The sequence below is a fragment of the Otolemur garnettii genome, unplaced genomic scaffold (assembly GCF_000181295.1).
Source record: "Otolemur garnettii isolate 467f Iridium unplaced genomic scaffold, OtoGar3 scaffold00097, whole genome shotgun sequence".
In the NCBI taxonomy this organism is placed as follows: domain Eukaryota; kingdom Metazoa; phylum Chordata; class Mammalia; order Primates; family Galagidae; genus Otolemur; species Otolemur garnettii.
This window is the reverse complement of record NW_003852492.1, coordinates 2,771,586-2,789,493: the sequence shown is the minus strand read 5'-3', so window position 1 is coordinate 2,789,493 and position 17,908 is coordinate 2,771,586. Positions and strand designations below refer to the sequence as shown.

General features: G+C 43.4%; 1 protein-coding gene across 1 annotated transcript in view; it reads left to right on the top strand.

Moving 5' to 3' along the window:
• Positions 1 to 16,756, top strand: part of ARHGAP32 (Rho GTPase activating protein 32) — a 137,099-nt gene extending 120,343 nt beyond the window's left edge. The window contains exons 15-22 of the mRNA XM_023516767.1: positions 4,036 to 4,143; positions 4,418 to 4,563; positions 5,405 to 5,600; positions 7,189 to 7,334; positions 8,698 to 8,769; positions 10,655 to 11,533; positions 12,205 to 13,181; positions 14,361 to 16,756. Coding sequence (XP_023372535.1) covers positions 4,036 to 4,143; positions 4,418 to 4,563; positions 5,405 to 5,600; positions 7,189 to 7,334; positions 8,698 to 8,769; positions 10,655 to 11,533; positions 12,205 to 13,181; positions 14,361 to 16,613 — 4,777 coding nt within the window. The 3' untranslated portion in view covers positions 16,614 to 16,756. The remainder of the gene's footprint in view (positions 1 to 4,035; positions 4,144 to 4,417; positions 4,564 to 5,404; positions 5,601 to 7,188; positions 7,335 to 8,697; positions 8,770 to 10,654; positions 11,534 to 12,204; positions 13,182 to 14,360) is intronic.
• The last annotated feature ends 1,152 nt before the right edge of the window (positions 16,757 to 17,908 follow it).

Below are 17,908 nucleotides of genomic sequence, written 5' to 3'. Positions count from 1 at the left end.
CTGTGTGGTGTCCCGTCTCTCCGCTCCACGCGGTCTCTTCTCTGGGTGAGAGTGTCACAGTAACGGCAGGTCTGTGTGGTGTCCCGTCTCTCTGCTCCACGCGGTCTCTTCTCTGGGTGAGAGTGTCACAGTAATGGCAGGTCTGTGTGGTGTCCCGTCTCTCTGCTCCACATGTTAGTTTCTCACTCATTTTGCAGCTTCCTTTTTTGGCAGCTCACACTTGTCAGGACTTGGAGGTTTCATGAAAATATGCAAACAAAAGTTAGTTTTTTAATAAAGCACGTTTTATAAATGTCAGTGGCATTTAATTAGATTAGAAATCAAAATAGGCTCGGCACCTATAGCTCAACCGGCTAAGGCGCCAGCCACGTACACCTAAGGTGGCGGGTTCGAATCCCCAGCCCGGACCCGCCAAACAACAATGACGGCTGCAACCAAAAAATGGCCGGGCGTTGTGGCGGGCGCCTGTGGTCCCAGCTACTTGGGAGGCGGAGGCAGGAGACTCGCTTGAGCCCAGGAGTTGGAGGTTGCTGTGAGCTGTAATGCCACGGCACTCTGCCCAGGGGGACAGCTTGAGGCTCTGTCTCAAAAAAAAAAAAAATAAAAAAATAAAAAAATAAAAAATAAGAAATCAAAATAATCTGTATGGAAACACTTAAAATTGACTTTAGGTAAGCTTATAATTCAAATGATGGTGGCCATGGTGTTCAGGGCGAACACTGCAGAGAAACTGTTGGCCGTCAGAACATGGCCTGGGACACAAAACAGTTCATTTCTCAAGGGAACTGAAAGTGGTGCTCACTCTCGTGAGTGAATGAAGAGAGTCATCAGTACAAAGAGGCTCTGTCGTATGCATAGAAACACACATACTTCTCTCCTATGATGTGTTATGTATCTAATAGAATTCTTAGTATTTATTACACTTCCTTCATACAGTGACGTGTATGTCTCCTACTATACATTTTTATATAAATAAATTCCCCACTGTGGGCTACTGTGCATCTTGTTGTATATTATATACATTTTTATATAAATAAATCCCCCACTGTGTGGTCTACTGTGCATCTTGTTGTATATTATATACATTTTTATGTAAATCCCCCCGTGTGGTCTGCTGTGCCCCTTGTATGTTACAGACATCTTCACACTCGTCTGTATGTTCACTCCTGTCTTCTGCCTATAGTGTCTCTGTACGTTCTGCTTTGTGCTGTAGGGACCCTGGAGCCAAACTGACAGTCCCAGGTGTGTGGCCTCATGACCTTAGACAGGTTCCTTGGCCTGTGTGACTTATTCATCATCTGTAAAACCCAGATAACAATAGTAACTTTCTCCTAGGGCTGTTGTGAATATTAAAGAAAAAGCACTTAGAGGAAGGTCTGGTATAAACAGCAAATGCTGTGATACGGACTGAATGAGTTTACTGTTATTGTTGTCACCATCTCGTGTCTCATGTGGATCCGAGTGTACAGCACATGTGGTCTGTGTATGTGTGTATGGATACATCCCCTGTGATTATTACGGTGTGTCTACTGCTTCCAGAGTCCTCCCACCATGGTGGACATTCTCCTATGATACTAGTTGTAGAGATTCCTCCCATAATAGCTACATATATATACACACACACATACACACACACGTTCACACATGTTCACACACACACATATATAGATTCCTTGCTATTTAACCTTCCCTATTGAACATATATTCTACTATATGTCTTTATATATATACTGTATTGCCTATTCAATATACAGATGCCCCTTGACTTAAGATAGGGGTACATCTGATAAACCCATTGTGAGTTAAAGTACTGTAAACAAACTTAATTTACTTAACCTGCTGAACATCACAGCTTAGCCTGGCCTGCCTGCTCACAATGCTCACCTTACTCTGTCGCGGGGCAGAGTTAGCTGCAGCACTGTGGAGTACTGGTCACTCACCCGTGTGGATGCTGGGGGCTATCGGTGGATGCCACTGCCCAGCATCTTGAGCAGTGTCACATCACTATTGCCAGCCCTAGAAATGTTCAACGTTCAGAATTCAAAGTGTGGCTTGTACTGAATGCAACCTGCTTTCACACCATGATAAAGTTGAAAAATCGTAAGTTAGAGACCATCTATATTATGTCTTTGAAACATAAGCCCCTTAAGGTCATGAATTCTGTCTTACACTGTATTCCCAACGTAGAGTCTTACACACAGGTGTTCAGTATATATATTTATTGCATTTATGTTCTGTATATTTTATAGCTTGATGGTGTGTATGTGGTATATGTGTCCTAGTAATACCCTTTTACCAATGTCCCAATACACATTTTATTACCTACCATGGTAGTGTAGATTATTTTTTTCCAATTTTGAATATTATAATGAGGATCATCCTTTTCACATGGAATCTGGATTTTTTTTTTTTTTTTGAGACACGGTCTCAACTTTATTGCCCCTGGTAGAGTGCTGTGAAGCCATAGCTCACAGCAACCTCAAACTCTTGGGTTAAAGTGAGCCTTTTGCCTCAGCCTCCCAAGTAGCTGGGACTCCAGGTGCCCACCACACGCTTGGCTGTTTTTAGAGGCAGGGTCTCACTGTCACTCAGGTTGGTCTCTAACACTTAAGCTCTGACAGTCCACCTGCCTGGATTTTTTTTTTTTTAAATAGGATAAAATTTGGCAGTGAAATTCTGAAAATCAAAAGATACTAACATTTTTCCCTCACTACTATACTATAACATCCAAATTGTGTTCCACAGAAGCTTGTGCAGTTTGGACTCTGAAGTGCTAAATCTGAAAGTGCTTCCTGCCTAGAATACTGACTAGGAATTCTACACTGACTTTCAAAAAATGTCTTTATAATTAGATAGGTGAATCACATAGGCATCTTTGGTGGTTTAATTTGCAATTCTTATGAAATACATTTCTGAAGTTCTTTAATCTTTCCTTCACCCCCATAATACAATTTCACATTATTTTCTAAATACATTTCTCAAGATTCCCATCTCTACGTGGCCCTCTCGTGAGCCTCACTTCTGTTTGTCTTTTTAACCCTCTATAAAAGACAGACAATATCGTTTTAGCTGTAAAGCAGCACAGTAGATGCTGTCAAATGAGCGGGCATTTTGGAGCCATGCTAGCCTTGATTTGAAACCCACCACTGCTGCTGCTGCTGCTGATTGTGTAACCTCTGGCAAACCTGGATTTTTTCCTGCCTGTAAGGGGGAGTGCAGTACTGTGGTTATGAGAGCTGTCGTGAGAATTAGATGAGGCTCCCCTTGGAAGCATCTGGAACAGGGCCTAGTCTAACTGGTCTGTTCTTTTCCCTCTCCCATTTATGTTCTGCATATCTGAATTTTTGTGGCTCATATGTAGACTGCAATTCAGCTTTCACCAGTGTTTCACACAAGAGAGTCTTAGATTTCTACCTCCCATTCACTGTCTTTAATAGTTTTAATTCCCAGACTGTTAGGTACGCTTTAAGCCATGGTAGGTGGTAGTAATACTCTGTCTGTGTGCCCACCTCACCTCACCTCGTTTAACTTAATTTAAGCTGATTATATTATTTCTAAAATTACTCTGCCCGTTATTTAATTTCAGTATATATGGAATCTTTTAAATAAGGCAAATTTTGGTTGGACAAGTTAAAGCAGAATATTAGGGTCTGCAGTGAGTTTTTATTCCAGAAGCACATTATTTGCTCAGATAATCTCCCCTGATGCCTATTGGAATTTTTCTTTTAACCATTTTTATGCTTAAGAGACATTCCTATTGTCTTTCATAGAAGAAGAATTTAAACTCTTTCCTGTTAATGTGTCTGCTGCAAGTAGAATACATAACTTTAAAATATCATTTGGTCTAGAACTAGCTTTTGTGAAGGAGTCATTTCTGAAAATGATACTTAAACCTAGGAGGTAGCATTGCGTCGTTTTGTATGGACTCTTTTTCCATTTTGCTACTGAAAATTTACAAATTAATTGGTGGGATTTTGTGTTCTACACTGTTAGATACTGTTTCCTTCTGTTAATGTGTTGTATTTTATTTTCCAGAACACTGGAGTTCCTAATGAGACACTTGTCTCTTCTCGCTGACTATTGTTCCATCACAAATATGCACGCAAAAAACCTAGCAATTGTTTGGGCTCCAAACCTGCTAAGGTAATTTGCATTTAACTTAAGACTTTCAGTAGAACTAATTATCTTAAATTAAACTCTGAATTCATTAGTGTTTGGTAAGGAAAAATTCTGAAGGTAAAACAAATCCATTCTTTTCATCAGTCTCTCCCTACAAGAGGCAATTGAGGCTTAGCTAAGGAACTATAAAACTGTGATTTCTTCTTCTGATTTGTCTGATTTGTATGGTTTAAAAAAAAAAGGCCCTTTAAGACTATGCTATCTTTGTAACTTTCTGATGGAAATGTTTATCTCACAGATCAAAACAGATAGAATCTGCCTGCTTCAGTGGCACAGCGGCCTTCATGGAAGTGAGGATTCAGTCTGTGGTGGTTGAGTTCATCCTCAATCACGTTGATGTGCTCTTCAGTGGCAAAATCAGTGCAGTCATGCAGGAAGGGGCAGGTACGGCTTTAAGGGGCTTTGTTTACTGCCAGGAGCTTGTAGGTGCTGCTGAAGGAATGGAAATCCACATTTCTCACCTCAGTTGGTAAGGCAGGTCATTGGTATAAGGCAGCTGATTTATATGTTTTCTCACATGCACAGTTTGATTTTTATTTTGTGTGTATGTAGTAGATACAGCATATTAGACCTATTGTGATCTAAGTTCATGACACATTAAAAAAGATGTTGTAAAAAGAAAAGCTCTTGCCACCCATTATTGATGTATATAAAGATATAACATGGAGCAAAAGAATAAAAATTCCTTCCAAAACTATAAATATGTTAGTGATCAGTATCTTTTAAGAAAGGAAAATAGTTAAATAGTTAACCAGTTAAAAGAATATGTATAACATGTGCTACTGGCATGTCTATTTATATAAAGCAGCATGATTTTTACCATTTAAAATACTTGAAGAGGCCGGGTGCGGTGGCTCACACCTGTGATCCTAGTACTCTGGGAGGCCAAGGCGGGTGGATTGTGTTGAGCTCAGGAGTTCGAGACCAGCTTGAGCAAGAGTGAGACTCCACCCATCTCTACTAAAAATGAAAAACTGAGGCAAGAGGATGGCTTGAGCACAGGGGTTTGAGGTTGCTGTGAGCTATGATACCACCATGGTACTTTACCCAGGGTGACAAAGTGAGACTCTGTCTCAAAAAAAAAAAAAATTTATAATAAATAAATAAATGAGAAAATACTTCAAGAAAATTTGAAACAACATAGGTAGAGAGATGGATAGACAGATAACAGATGGTCCTACTCACACACACTTGACTTTCTACATTGCTTTGCCTTCTTTTGAAGCCTCTTTATCAAGGCCCAAGTCCCTGCTGGTGTCCTCTCCATCCACCAAATTGCTGACATTGGAGGAAGCCCAGGCACGAACGCAAGCTCAGGTCAATTCTCCGATTGTTACTGAAAATAAATATATCGAAGTAGGAGAAGGACCTGCTGCACTTCAGGGAAAATTTCATACCATAATTGAGTTCCCACTTGAAAGGTAAGTTCATTAAATCCTGTTGTAACATGATTTTCATAGCTGTGTATTACTGTTTTCTTTTAGTTCACTTTTAGTTTTGTATTTTAGTATTTTATTAAATTCTGGGCCAGTTTCAAAAAAACCTTTTTATTTGAATATGGATGATGCTTAATGTTTGGTAGGGAATGACAAATGATTCTTGCAAAGCATTACACCATCACGTGATTTTTCAAAAGAAGAAAATCAATTGTATAGAGAAAATTGTTTTGAAAATGATACTCTTTCATTTTGTAGGGTTGATTTTTCTCCCTGAGAGATACTGTTTAGAAATTTGTTTAGGAATAAACTGTGTTGGAAGGGCTTATTGAGAAAGTCATGAGTGGATGGTGATAGGATGGACACTGGTTTCATATTGATGTTAGAGCAGACTAGTGCTTCTCAAGGGTATAACCTCCCAGCAGCAGCAGAATCACCTGGTAATTGTTAGAAATACAGATTGTACATTCCTACCCCAGACCCGCTGAATCAAAAACTATAGGGGTGGGACCCAGACATCTGTCTCTTAAGAAGCTTTGCAAGTGATCGGTGACACTGCTAAAATTTGAGACCCTGTGCAGGTGCTGGCTCAGTGTGCCTTCTGGCTCTGAGATTCTTGTTTCTCTAGAGAAATGATAACTCATGGTTTGTATCTTATTTACTGGTTACACTAGGAAGACTAATGTATGTAAAAGTTAAATTTGATGTTTCTACCACTTATTTGGCTATTATACGTGAAGTAAGGATTTTGGTTCTCTGAATTGGGCAGTCCTAATAAAACTTGAGGATTTCTTCTTTCAATATTTAGTCTACTCCTCTTTTTTACTAACAGCACGACGTTGGAACACACCTTTACTTTGTCTTTGAGTTTGTCTTCAGCTCTTGATTTTATATTTTTTGCTCCATGATTTATCCTAAAAGTTTCTTTATAGAGTAGTGGTGAAAAGAGTAAATACTGGGATATAAACAGACTTGAATTTCAGCCCTCACTCCATCATTTCCTAGTTTTATAACATGAAGGAAATTATTTGAACTTCATGTCTTAACTTCCTCAGCTGTGAACTGAGAACAACAGTGCCTACCTCAGTGGCTGTATCTAATTTCAAGAGTGTACTACATGTGAAACAGTTGGCATAGTGCCTGGCATTCCGTATAGCGTAGTTATTATTCGTAACACTTCTTTCCTGTCACAACTCTGCTCATGCTCAGATGGTTTTCTCTCACTCCATGTGTGTTATTGTTGGCAGCTGAATACTTCCGGTTCCTAGATACGTCTTATTCCCACTTGCTTTGCAGACTGTGAAATTGGGTCTAAACAGAAAGATATGCAGAAAAATGGTGTTTGTGAAAATAGTTACTACTAATAAAATCTGCGTGTTTAATTTCCATGTCCCACTTCAGCGAGCTGCTCTGTGTAGCGGGCACTACATGGAAAGGGGACGAGCGTTTGCCATTTCGGCTGTGCCTCTCCAGGCTGTGTGGTTTTTCCTTTCATTTGTTCATTTCTTTTTCTGTAAGGAAAGACAGACCCTTGGCTGCCTTAATACTGATTAATCATTTTTCTCTCTCGTAGAAAGAGGCCTCAAAATAAGATGAAAAAGTCTCCGGTGGGCAGCTGGCGTTCCTTCTTCAACTTAGGGAAATCATCGTCTGTTTCCAAACGCAAGTTGCAGCGTAATGAGAGTGAGCCTTCGGAGATGAAAGCCATGGCTCTGAAAGGTCAGGGCCCTGCCTGCTGTTCCTGGGCGCTGTGGTGAAGCACACTAATACTAATGCTGTAAAAGTTACATGGGAGGTTTCTGCTACTTCCTTGGCTGTACACATGAAGGAAGGGTTTTGATTCCAACTGTGGAATCTCTCCTATAGTGTCAGAAAACCCACGTTTTCCTGATTCTCCCAGCTTCTGACTCTAGGAAGGATAGTCGTGCGTTCTTCTCAGGCCATTTGAGAAGCATGATGTTCAGTTCATTGCTTTGTCATTCATTCAGTCTGCAACTGTGGAGAAAGTGTGTGCTGAGAGCTGGCTCCACAGGCACCATGGAAATTAAGACTGCCTTCTGAGTTAACTGTAAGAAAATAAATTTCAGTGCAGAATTACAGCTGTTGATACAGGTTTATACAAGGTATTTGTGTAGGAATTGTCAGCTCTTATGGGGAGGGGCTGGTGGTCAGAAAGTGTAGCCTCTCACCTTTTAAAGCATCAGTAGGGGTTCTCCTAATTGAAAAAAGACCAAGTCTTTCAGGATATGGAAACAGAAGAGAGGAATAGTTTGGGATCTGAAGAAAAGCAATGTGTTTAAAGAAGTAGAAAAGGAAGAATTATCAGAAAGATGGGCAAAGAGTAAGAGGTGGGTACCATCCTCTGAGGGGAAGAGAGGCTGTGAAGGGAGCATTGGAAGAAGGTGAAGATATTAGGCAGGATTCAACATATGTTATTAAAATATCTGTGTTAATAGCCCCAAGCTGCTATTAACAAATCACCACAAATCAAGTAGTAAAAGAAAACAATAGGAATTAATTTTCTCATAGTTCTGGAAGCTCAAAATCTGAAATCCAAGGGCTGCAGGGCTGTGCTTTCTTCAGAGGCTCCAGGGCAGATGCCTCTCTGGCCTCTGGCAGCTCCTGTGGCTCTGGAGGTTTCTCGGCTTGTGGCAGCTCCGCTCCATTCTCTGCCCCCACTTCGGACCTCCTCGGCCTCCACGCCACTCCCTGCCAGCCCCCCCCCCCCGGCCTCCTTGGCCTCTGTGTCCTCTCTGTTCACAGGGACACCAGTCATTGGGTTCAGTACCCACTCTAAACCGAGTATGATACCATCTCCAGATACCATACTGGTCTTTGGGAAATAAAGAAAGAAGTCTTATAGTTAGTCTTTATGCTTAAGTCCATAATCCTTTAGGAAAGAGATTTCTTAGGAAACCATTTGAGAACAGTATAATACATTATTTAAGAAGGTAATAAATTGCTGGCAAAATGTACATTTAATCACTCTTGGAAGTTTAAATCTGTCAAGAATAATACTGATCCCTTTAACTACATATGAACCAAATGTTAAAACTCGGCACTTTTGATTTCCATCCTTCAGGCGGCAGAGCAGAAGGAACCCTCCGCTCGGCTAAAAGTGAGGAGTCCCTTACGTCTCTTCATGCAGTTGATGGTGAGACTGAAAGTGGCAGTTGTTGTGTTCTGTTACTTGTTGCATAAAAGAAGATCACATCCGTGTCCTGAGACCTTCGTCTCCCCTGTGACTCAGATGGGTGTTGCAGTATGGTCGCAGTCTTTGATCTTTGCACTGTTGGCAGGATTGCTATTTAATTTACATAAAAATAGCTGAACCGATTTTAAGTTAACCACTTATATCTATTAAGACCTAGTGAAGACTTTGCTGTTACACTTCCCTTCTTTACATCTCATAATGGGAGCATAATGTTGCAAAGTATAAAATTCAGCAGTTTTGATATTTCGACTAGTCGTCTTTTCTCTTGCAAAAGGCTTAATCTGACCTTAAATTTCATAGATCAGATTTGTTACAGGTGGCATTCATTACCCAAGAGTACATCTGATTAAAATGGGAACCAAAATATCATAGTAAATAGTGAAAAAGGTTTTGATTGCAACATAACTTAAAAAACAAAACTAAAAATTTATGTAAATTAGTTTATATTTCATTTAGCAAGTTGGATTATAGTTGCAACTATGTCCTAATATTGATAACAAAAAAATATTGCCGTTTTAATTTGGAAGAAGGTATCATTTGGGGGGATAAATCCATGTCAAAACAGGACAGCTTTCGTTTGAGTTTTGGCTTAGTAATAGTGTTATAAAGAAGGTCCTTTTTCAAAACTAAGCAAGAGCTACCTGGATTTCCCAAGGGTTCTTCTTAAGCATCCTGACGTGTGGTCCTCTTGGTGAATTTTCTCATCTTCATTATGAAGTGTTCTAACTGCCAGACCCTCACTGACCAGAGGCTCTCCTTATGATTCAAGAAGTTCTCCCATATCACTTTATCTGAGTGGCTGATACCTTATGAGTTTTCCAAGATTTTCAGCTAAACTGTAGTTAAGATAATCTACGTTAACAATACGCAGTAGGCTGGGCATATGCTAATGCTAAGCAGAAAACAGCATTTGAGTAGGGTCCATTTTATGAGTGGCCAGTGCTGTCCTAAGTATTCATGTTGAGGTAGTTTCTGCCTCTTCCTATCACACTGTCACCAGGGCAAGTCTAGTCTTTCTAATGGAATGGAGAGCTCTGTCCTCCGTGGGGTGTGCGGTGGAGTCAAGGAGCCTCACGGCGCCCTCTGTCTCTCCTGAGCCCTTTGCTGGAGAAACTTAAAGCCTATTCTTTTTAAAGAAAAAAGGCGAAATTTGTGAAGTATCTGAAAGGAATTTCTTACTATAGACATGTATATATACTTTATAGGATTGTGAAGTTTTTTTTTAATTGAGAAGTTCAATTTTTAAAGAAACTTGGAATTATAATAATATTTTCCCATAAATAGCCTAGTTGCTGGTATAGATCCAAAATGCTATTTAAAGGGTTAGTGGGTTAGTGATAAAAGAGACACAGAGAAACACTTGCCAAAGTCACACAAGAGACAGCATTGGGCTAGTGATACAATCCAAGAGCTGTGGTCCTTTTTCTTTATCCAGATCATGAAATGCTATACGCTCCCTCTGATTATAGTAAATCTTTGTTATTTAGCATTTGGTTTGAAAGTTCTCTTATCTCAAGTTTAAATGATCTGTGTGCACTGAGAGAAAATTTCCAGAAAGAAAATTAGAAGTTACATTCCCTTACCCTGTATGGTCAGTCATTGCCATGCGAGCAGGTCGCTCACCACGGCACTGGGTATCCTGGGACATTCCCTTACCCTGTATGGCCAGTCATTGCCATGCGAGCAGGTTGCTCACCACAGCGCTGGGTATCCTGGGACGTTCCCTTACCCTGTATGGTCAGTCATTGCCATGCGAGCAGGTTGCTCACCACAGCGCTGGGTGTCCTGGACGTTCCTGCTTTGACTTTGTTGTCCTTTTTACCAGGTGATTCCAAGCTCTTCCGACCCAGAAGGCCCAGATCTAGCAGTGATGCGCTGTCTGCCTCTTTTAATGGAGAGATGCTGGGGACCCGCTGTAACTCCTATGATAACCTGCCCCATGACCATGAGAGTGAGGAGGAGGCAGGGCTGCTGCACATTCCTGCCCTCATGTCTCCTCACTCAGCTGAGGAGGTTGACTTGAGCCCACCAGACATTGGAGTAGCCAGCCTGGACTTTGACCCAATGTCATTTCAATGCAGTCCTCCTAAGGCCGAATCAGAATGTCTGGAAAGTGGTGCTTCCTTCTTAGATTCATTAGGGTACTCCAAGGACAAACCAAGTGCCAATATAAAGGATGCGGAAGCTGGTGGTAGCCAGTCTCAAACGCCAGGAAGCACTGCAAGTTCTGAACCCGTTTCTCCTCTTCAGGAGAAGCTAAGTCCATTCTTTACCCTGGACTTGAGCCCAACTGAAGAGAAAGCATCTAAGCCATCCTCATTTACTGAAAAGGTCATCTATGCTTTCTCTCCGAAGATAGGACGGAAATTAAACAAATCACCTTCTATGAACATATCTGAGCCAATTTCAGTGACCCTCCTGCCTCGGGTGTCAGACGTCATTGGTACAGTTTCAGATACTGCAGCTCAGAATGCATCGTCTCCAGCGTGTGACAGAAGCGTTGAAGAAAGAGATGTCACAAACAGATCCCCCACCCAGGTAGTAAAGATGAAAGTCAATGAGAGAGAGGCCCAAGAAGGATGTGAATCCGAAGTCCAGCCCCTGGACCAGGTGGCTGCTGAAGAAGTAGAGTTGCCAGGGACAGAGGAGCAGTCTGCCTCCAGCAGTCAGAGTAAGGCTGTAGCTTCTGGACAGTCTCAGACAGGTACCGTTGGTTTTCCTCCGTTTTTTCTTTAAGTTAAGAGGGATCTTCAATCCTGTGTGCCATCTGTGCCTTTTAAGAGAGAAATTTTTTCCACAGCTAGTCTTTAATCAAAGAGAATGCTTTTCTGGGTGGTACTGATGGCTCAAAGCCCTAAATTAAAATCAGTCAAACAAAACTCCCCCAAAGGGCCAGTGGTCCTGCTTCAAACCTTCACAAAAGTCCCCTTATCTCTTTGGACAGTGAGAATTCATGGATAATTTTTGCACAACTGAATAGCTCTTGATTCTGCTTTCTCTTCTAATAAAATACCTTTATTGTAGCCTTACAAGTTAACAGACCAGCCTTCACCATCAAATGTAAAAACTGTTCATAGTAACAACCTGCAGGCACTCGAAGCTTGTTTGTTAAGCAGTCTTTCCTCTGCCAGGTGAGGGACCTGCTTTTTTTACCCCCATCTTTGTAGCAATTCAAGAGGAGAGTGCAGTATTAAACCCTGTTTGTCTTAGTTTTCCTTCTGAACCAGATGTGTTTTCTGCAGCGTTTGCATGTGGGATAGAAGACCATGGATTGCTGTTCTGAAATATGAAGGCAAATAGGGAGTATTTGGCTTTCCACAGAGGGTAACATGAGCTACCTTTTCACTCTCATTTTTTTTCCCAATTTCCCACTAGGAGCAGTTACCCATGACCCCCCTCAGGATTCCGTTCCTGTCAGTTCAGTCTCTCTTATCCCTCCACCACCGCCTCCGAAAAATGTTGCCCGAATGTTGGCGCTAGCGTTAGCTGAGTCTGCACAGCAAGCCTCAACTCAGTCATTGAAGAGACCAGGGACTTCTCAGGCTGGTTATACAAATTACGGAGACATAGCGGTGGCTACAACTGAAGATGAGCTGCCCAGTTCTTACTCCACTGTTACCCTAGATAAGGCCTATTTCCAAACGGATCGACCAGCAGAGCACTTCCAGCTCCAGAATAATGCAACAGGAAACTGTGACCGGCCTCTACCAGAGATAGCCGCTACTAGGGATCCTACCCCTTCCCACACAATCGAATCTGGGGAGCAACCTCACCAAGTAGACTTAGCAGGGAATCAGCCACATCACACCTATTTATCTGGGGACCCAGAAAAGGCCAGAATTACTTCAGTTACCTTAACAGACTCAGAGAAATCTGATGGTCACGTCGGTTTCCCTGAAGCCCATTCTGGAAAGAGCCGTGTACCGACCGTCTCCTTCGTGGATCAGGACCAGCTCCCAGTCCATTTCTACAGTGGAGATCAGCCCCCTTCTTATCTTGGTGCAAGTGTGGATAAACCTCATCGCCCTTCAGAACTTGCAGACAAATCTCCCACACCTTCTGATTTGCCTAGGGACAAAATCTACCCTCCTTCTGGGTCCCCTGAAGAGAATGCCAACACCTTGACTTACATGACAGCTGCTCCAGCAGTAGCTGAAACGAGCCCCAGGGAAGCCAGCTGGGACGTGGTGGACCCACCCACTGCTGCTGACTTTGCTGCCGCCACCCTTCAGCGCAGGCACAGAACTAATCGTCCCCTTCCCCCACCTCCTTCCCAGAGGTCAGCAGAGCAGCCACCAGGCGTGGGGCAAGTACAAGCAGCAGCCAGTATAGGATTAACTAATTCCCACAAGGTAAGAAGGGGAGAAAGTCTGGGAGATGAAATAAACTTTTCCCAAAGGTATGTCATTTCCCAGCAGAGTGTGTTGTCATCTTTGCGTCAGGACCACACTGATGTTAGGTCCTGTGGCAAGGTTTCCATTTGAGGGTGGAATGGAATCAGCCTTCACCTTGACGCTGTTTTTTTTTTCTCCAAGAAAGGAGCACTTACTGGGCAGTGGTCGTTAACTAACCTGCTGCTGTTGTCTTCTGATCATGACTAAGATGTGGTGATCACCTGAGACAAATAGGCTTTAGGTGTTGGGGTTGTGGGATTTTGTTTTGTGCCAACTCGTGACTTTGGGCAAGTCGTTAACCACCCTCTGCCAGCTGTTCACATCTGTGCAGTGAAAATGCTTCCTTCTCTGCCTTGTAGATTTTAAGAAGCATTAGAAATTATCATTCCTCAGGAATTTTTGTTTTCACAGCATTAATCTGCACACTGTTCTATATTTAAGAATAAAATTAGTATGCAGAATGCTAAGATTTCTTTTTAATTTTTTGTGTTCAAAAAAGTTACCAAAGGTTTTTGGTGGCACTGAACTAGAAGGGTTTAAATTTCTAGTCCTTGGTGGAAGATATTATATTAGTACCTGCTTCTGAGGTATGGAATATCTGTAGAATTGCTGTTAGGACATATTTGGGATTATGGGCCCTCAGACTGAGGTGGAAAAAGACAGGAAAAGACACTTTGAGTTGGACATTGCCCATCCCTATATTTGAGGGACTAAACCTGCTCACCGTGTGCAGTCGGTTGAATCAACTCTTTTAATTTAATAAAATGTTCTTGGTGTTGAGATGGCACCAAAAAACTGGGTATATATTTTAAGTCAGACAGTGTTAGTTGACTAAACCTATATTTGATCTACTCATTAAGATAATTCCAGAGGCAGCCTCGTCTCATGTTTAGAACCTGTCATAAATTAGAAACCCTGGAATGGTTCTCTGAGGATGGCAATGGGTATTGCTGCAGATATTGACATCTGCCTTCTTGGCCTGGCAATGAGGACAGGTCCGTGGTGACCTCATGGGTTAGGAAAGTTCATGCTGTGCCCATGTAGCTCCGGCATATGAGTTACAAATTTAATAGTAGTTGATTCCATAGCAGGAGCATTAAAAAAAACCAGACTCATAATGTTATCATCTTTCAATAGGTCCAAGGAGTAGTTCCAGCTCCAGAGAGGCCACCTGAACCTCGAGCCCTGGAGGACCTTGCGTCTGTCTTCCTTGGCGAGGGCAGTGCAGCTACTCAGTGCCCCGCGGCTGCTCTTGCTGCCCAGCCAGGCCTGCCTGAGAACGTGCGGGAAGGCGGCCGGGCCCCCCTGCTGCACCTGCGGGCCGAGTCTGTCCCTGTGCACTCCTGTGGCTTCCCTGCGCCGGTTCCCCCCACCAGGACAGTGGAAAGTAAGGTCGCTGCTGCCATCCACCCCAGCAGTGCAGATGCCACCAGCAGCTCCAACTATCACTCTTTCATCACAGCTTCATCTGCCTCTGTGGATGGCGTGCTGCCTTTACCACTTCCTGTCCCACAGCCTAAGCATGCTTCTCAGAAAACAGCCTATCCCTCCTTCGTGAGGCCTGATGTCACCACTGAGCCCTTTGGTCCAGAAAACTGTTTGCATTTCAATATGACTCCAGGCTGCCAGTACCGTCCCCAGAGTGTACCTGCACACCACAGTAAATTAGAGCAACACCAGGTGTATGGTGCCAGGTCAGAGCCACCAGCCTCCATGGGTCCTCGCTACAACACCTATGTGGCCCCAGGAAGAAATGCTTCGGGCCACCACTCCAAGCCATGCAGCCGGGTTGAGTATGTATCTTCTTTGAGCTCCTCTGTTAGAAGTTCTTGTTACCCTGAAGATATTCCACCACACCCTACTATCCGGAGAGTACAGTCTCTCCACGCCCCTCCATCTTCCATGATTCGCTCTGTTCCCATTTCACGGACAGAAGTTCCCCCAGATGATGAACCAGCCTACTGTCCAAGACCCCTGTACCAGTACAAGCCATATCAGTCCTCCCAGGCCCGCACAGATTACCACGTGACTCAGCTTCAGCCTTACTTTGAGAATGGACGGGTCCACTACCGGTACAGCCCTTACTCCAGTTCATCCAGTTCCTATTACAGTCCAGATGGAGCCCTGTGTGATGTGGATGCCTATGGCACAGTCCAGCTGAGACCGCTTCACCGCCTGCCCAGTCGCGATTTTGCTTTCTACACTCCCAGGCTGCAAGGGAAGAGCGTGTACAGTTACGCTGGTCTGCCTGCACGGCCCCGGGCCAATGTGGCCAGCTACTTCTCTGGTAATGACCACGGTGTAGTTAACATGCCTCCAGCTGCTGACATAAAGCACACCTACACATCATGGGATCTTGAGGACATGGAGAAATACCGCATGCAGTCCATCCGGAGAGAGAGCCGTGCTCGACAGAAGGTGAAGGGGCCTGTCATGTCCCAGTATGATAACATGGCCCCAGCTGTGCACGATGACTTGGGAGGGATATATGTCATCCATCTGCGCAGTAAATCTGATCCTGGGAAAACTGGACTTCTCTCAGTGGCAGAGGGAAAGGAGGGCCGACACCCAGCCAAGGCCATGAGTCCTGAGGGAGATGACCGCTTCTATAGGAAGCACCCAGAGGCAGAGGTAGACAGAGCCCACCACCATGGAGGGTATGGCAGCACACAGGCAGAGAAGCCCTCCCTCCCCCAGAAGCAGAGCAGCCTTAGGAATAGGAAGCTCCATGACCTGGGGTGTGGTCTCCCCGAGCACAGGGCACATCAGGAAGCAAGCCATAGGCAACTGTGTGAATCAAAAAATGGGCCACCTTACCCGCAGGGAACTGGTCAGTTAGATTATGGGCCCAAAGGGATTCCAGACACTTGTGAGCCAGTCAGCTACCATAGCTCTGGAGCAAAATATGCTACATCAGGGCAAGACTCTTTAAGACTGAACCACAAAGAGGTGAGGCTCTCCAAAGAGCTGGAGCGGCCTTGGGCTAGGCAGCCTCCTGCCCCAGAGAAACACTCCAGAGACTGCTACAAGGAGGATGAGCACCTCACTCAGTCAGTGGTCCCACCTCCTAAGCCAGAAAGGAGTCATAGCCTAAAACTCCATCATACCCAGAACGTGGAGAGGGACCCCAGTATGCTGTACCAATACCAGCCACATGGCAAGCGCCAGAGCAATATGACTGTGGTGTCCCAGTACGATAACCTGGAGGATTACCACTCCCTGCCTCAGCACCAGCGAGGAGGCTTTGGAGGGGGAGGCATGGGAACGTATGTGCCCCCAGGCTTTCCCCATCCACAGAGCAGGACCTATGCTACAGCTTTGGGTCAGGGGGCCTTCTTGCCCACAGAGCTGTCCTTGCAGCATCCTGAAACACAGGTCCATGCAGAATGAGCCCTGGGAGCAATAGAGTTGAAGCAGCCTCTGCTGGACAGTGGACTGTTCTATATTTTTTTTCAATAACCAAAAAGATAAAAAAAAAAAAAAAGCTATAAAACCCCGACCACATTTAGAAACTAATAAAAGTAAACAAATCATCTTCTTCCCCTTCCCTACTTCGTTACCACTGATTCCATCTATAGACTGTGTCATTTTTGTCTTTTAAAACGATCTGAATGATTGTAAAGCACTGTGTTGAAACCTAGTAAAGAAATTTGTCACAGACCATACTTGCCATAGAGGGCTAATTTGTAAGAGCCAGAGGACTGCCTGCCTTTAGCTGACTGTGGATAGCTGACTGTGGATTAACTTTGTCCCTTCTCGGTGCTTGCCGCGTGGTTCAGAGCAGGTGCCACCTGCTCTTGGCCCCCTGCTGCTGCACCAGCTGCACCAGCTTGCCGCACGGACGCTTCATTCTCCCTGCCTGAGAAGGGTCTTGTGTCCAGTTAAGAGTGGAAAAAGTTCTCTGATCCTTCAGAAAAGTCAGACGGTTAGCAACCCTGTGATTAAAAATAAGGAATTAGGACTTTAAATTACACATTTAACAGAGTCATCATCAGATGTCAGACCCTTTAGACTCAGGCTGAACCTGAGTTCTCTTTCATTTTTATTTTCATACTTGGTCCTCACAGTTCAGTGAACAGGCTCATATCAGTGCAGAAGAGATTTTTTAAAATTAGAATTTAAGGAAATTTCTTAGGTGGAACAAAGTAAAATTTTTACTGTCAGTGAACTTTGTTAGCACCAGAAAACTATATCAATGCTTTTAACGTGTTGCCTGCTTTCAGATTTTCTTCCCCTCAATAATATAATATTTGTTAAATTGTAATTCTAGTAAAACATGTCATATTATTTGTTTTCCCAAATTAGCAACCTTTTTCATTAAAAAAACAGCATGGTTTTACTGGACACACATAATTTATCATGAATACAAACTTAATGTTAATTTCTGTTTCTAAACCAGAGGGAAGGTTCCCTAGGAATTCTTTAAGTAGCTATGAATTAATCCGTTAGTAAACTGCAAGTCCCTGCTGTAACCACTTGGTACAAGCCCCCTTCACCAGATGGAGTTCTGGGCAGTTACCATTTCCGTCCTGAACCTTGATGCACTGTTTGCTTACTCTGTCCTTATGTGGACACAGTCTTGTCGTAATTGCCATCCACACCAGCATTTCCGGTATAGCTCTTTATAACTCCGTAGACAGGTTAAACATGTTTAATACCCAGGACTTTTGAAAGTTGCATTCCTT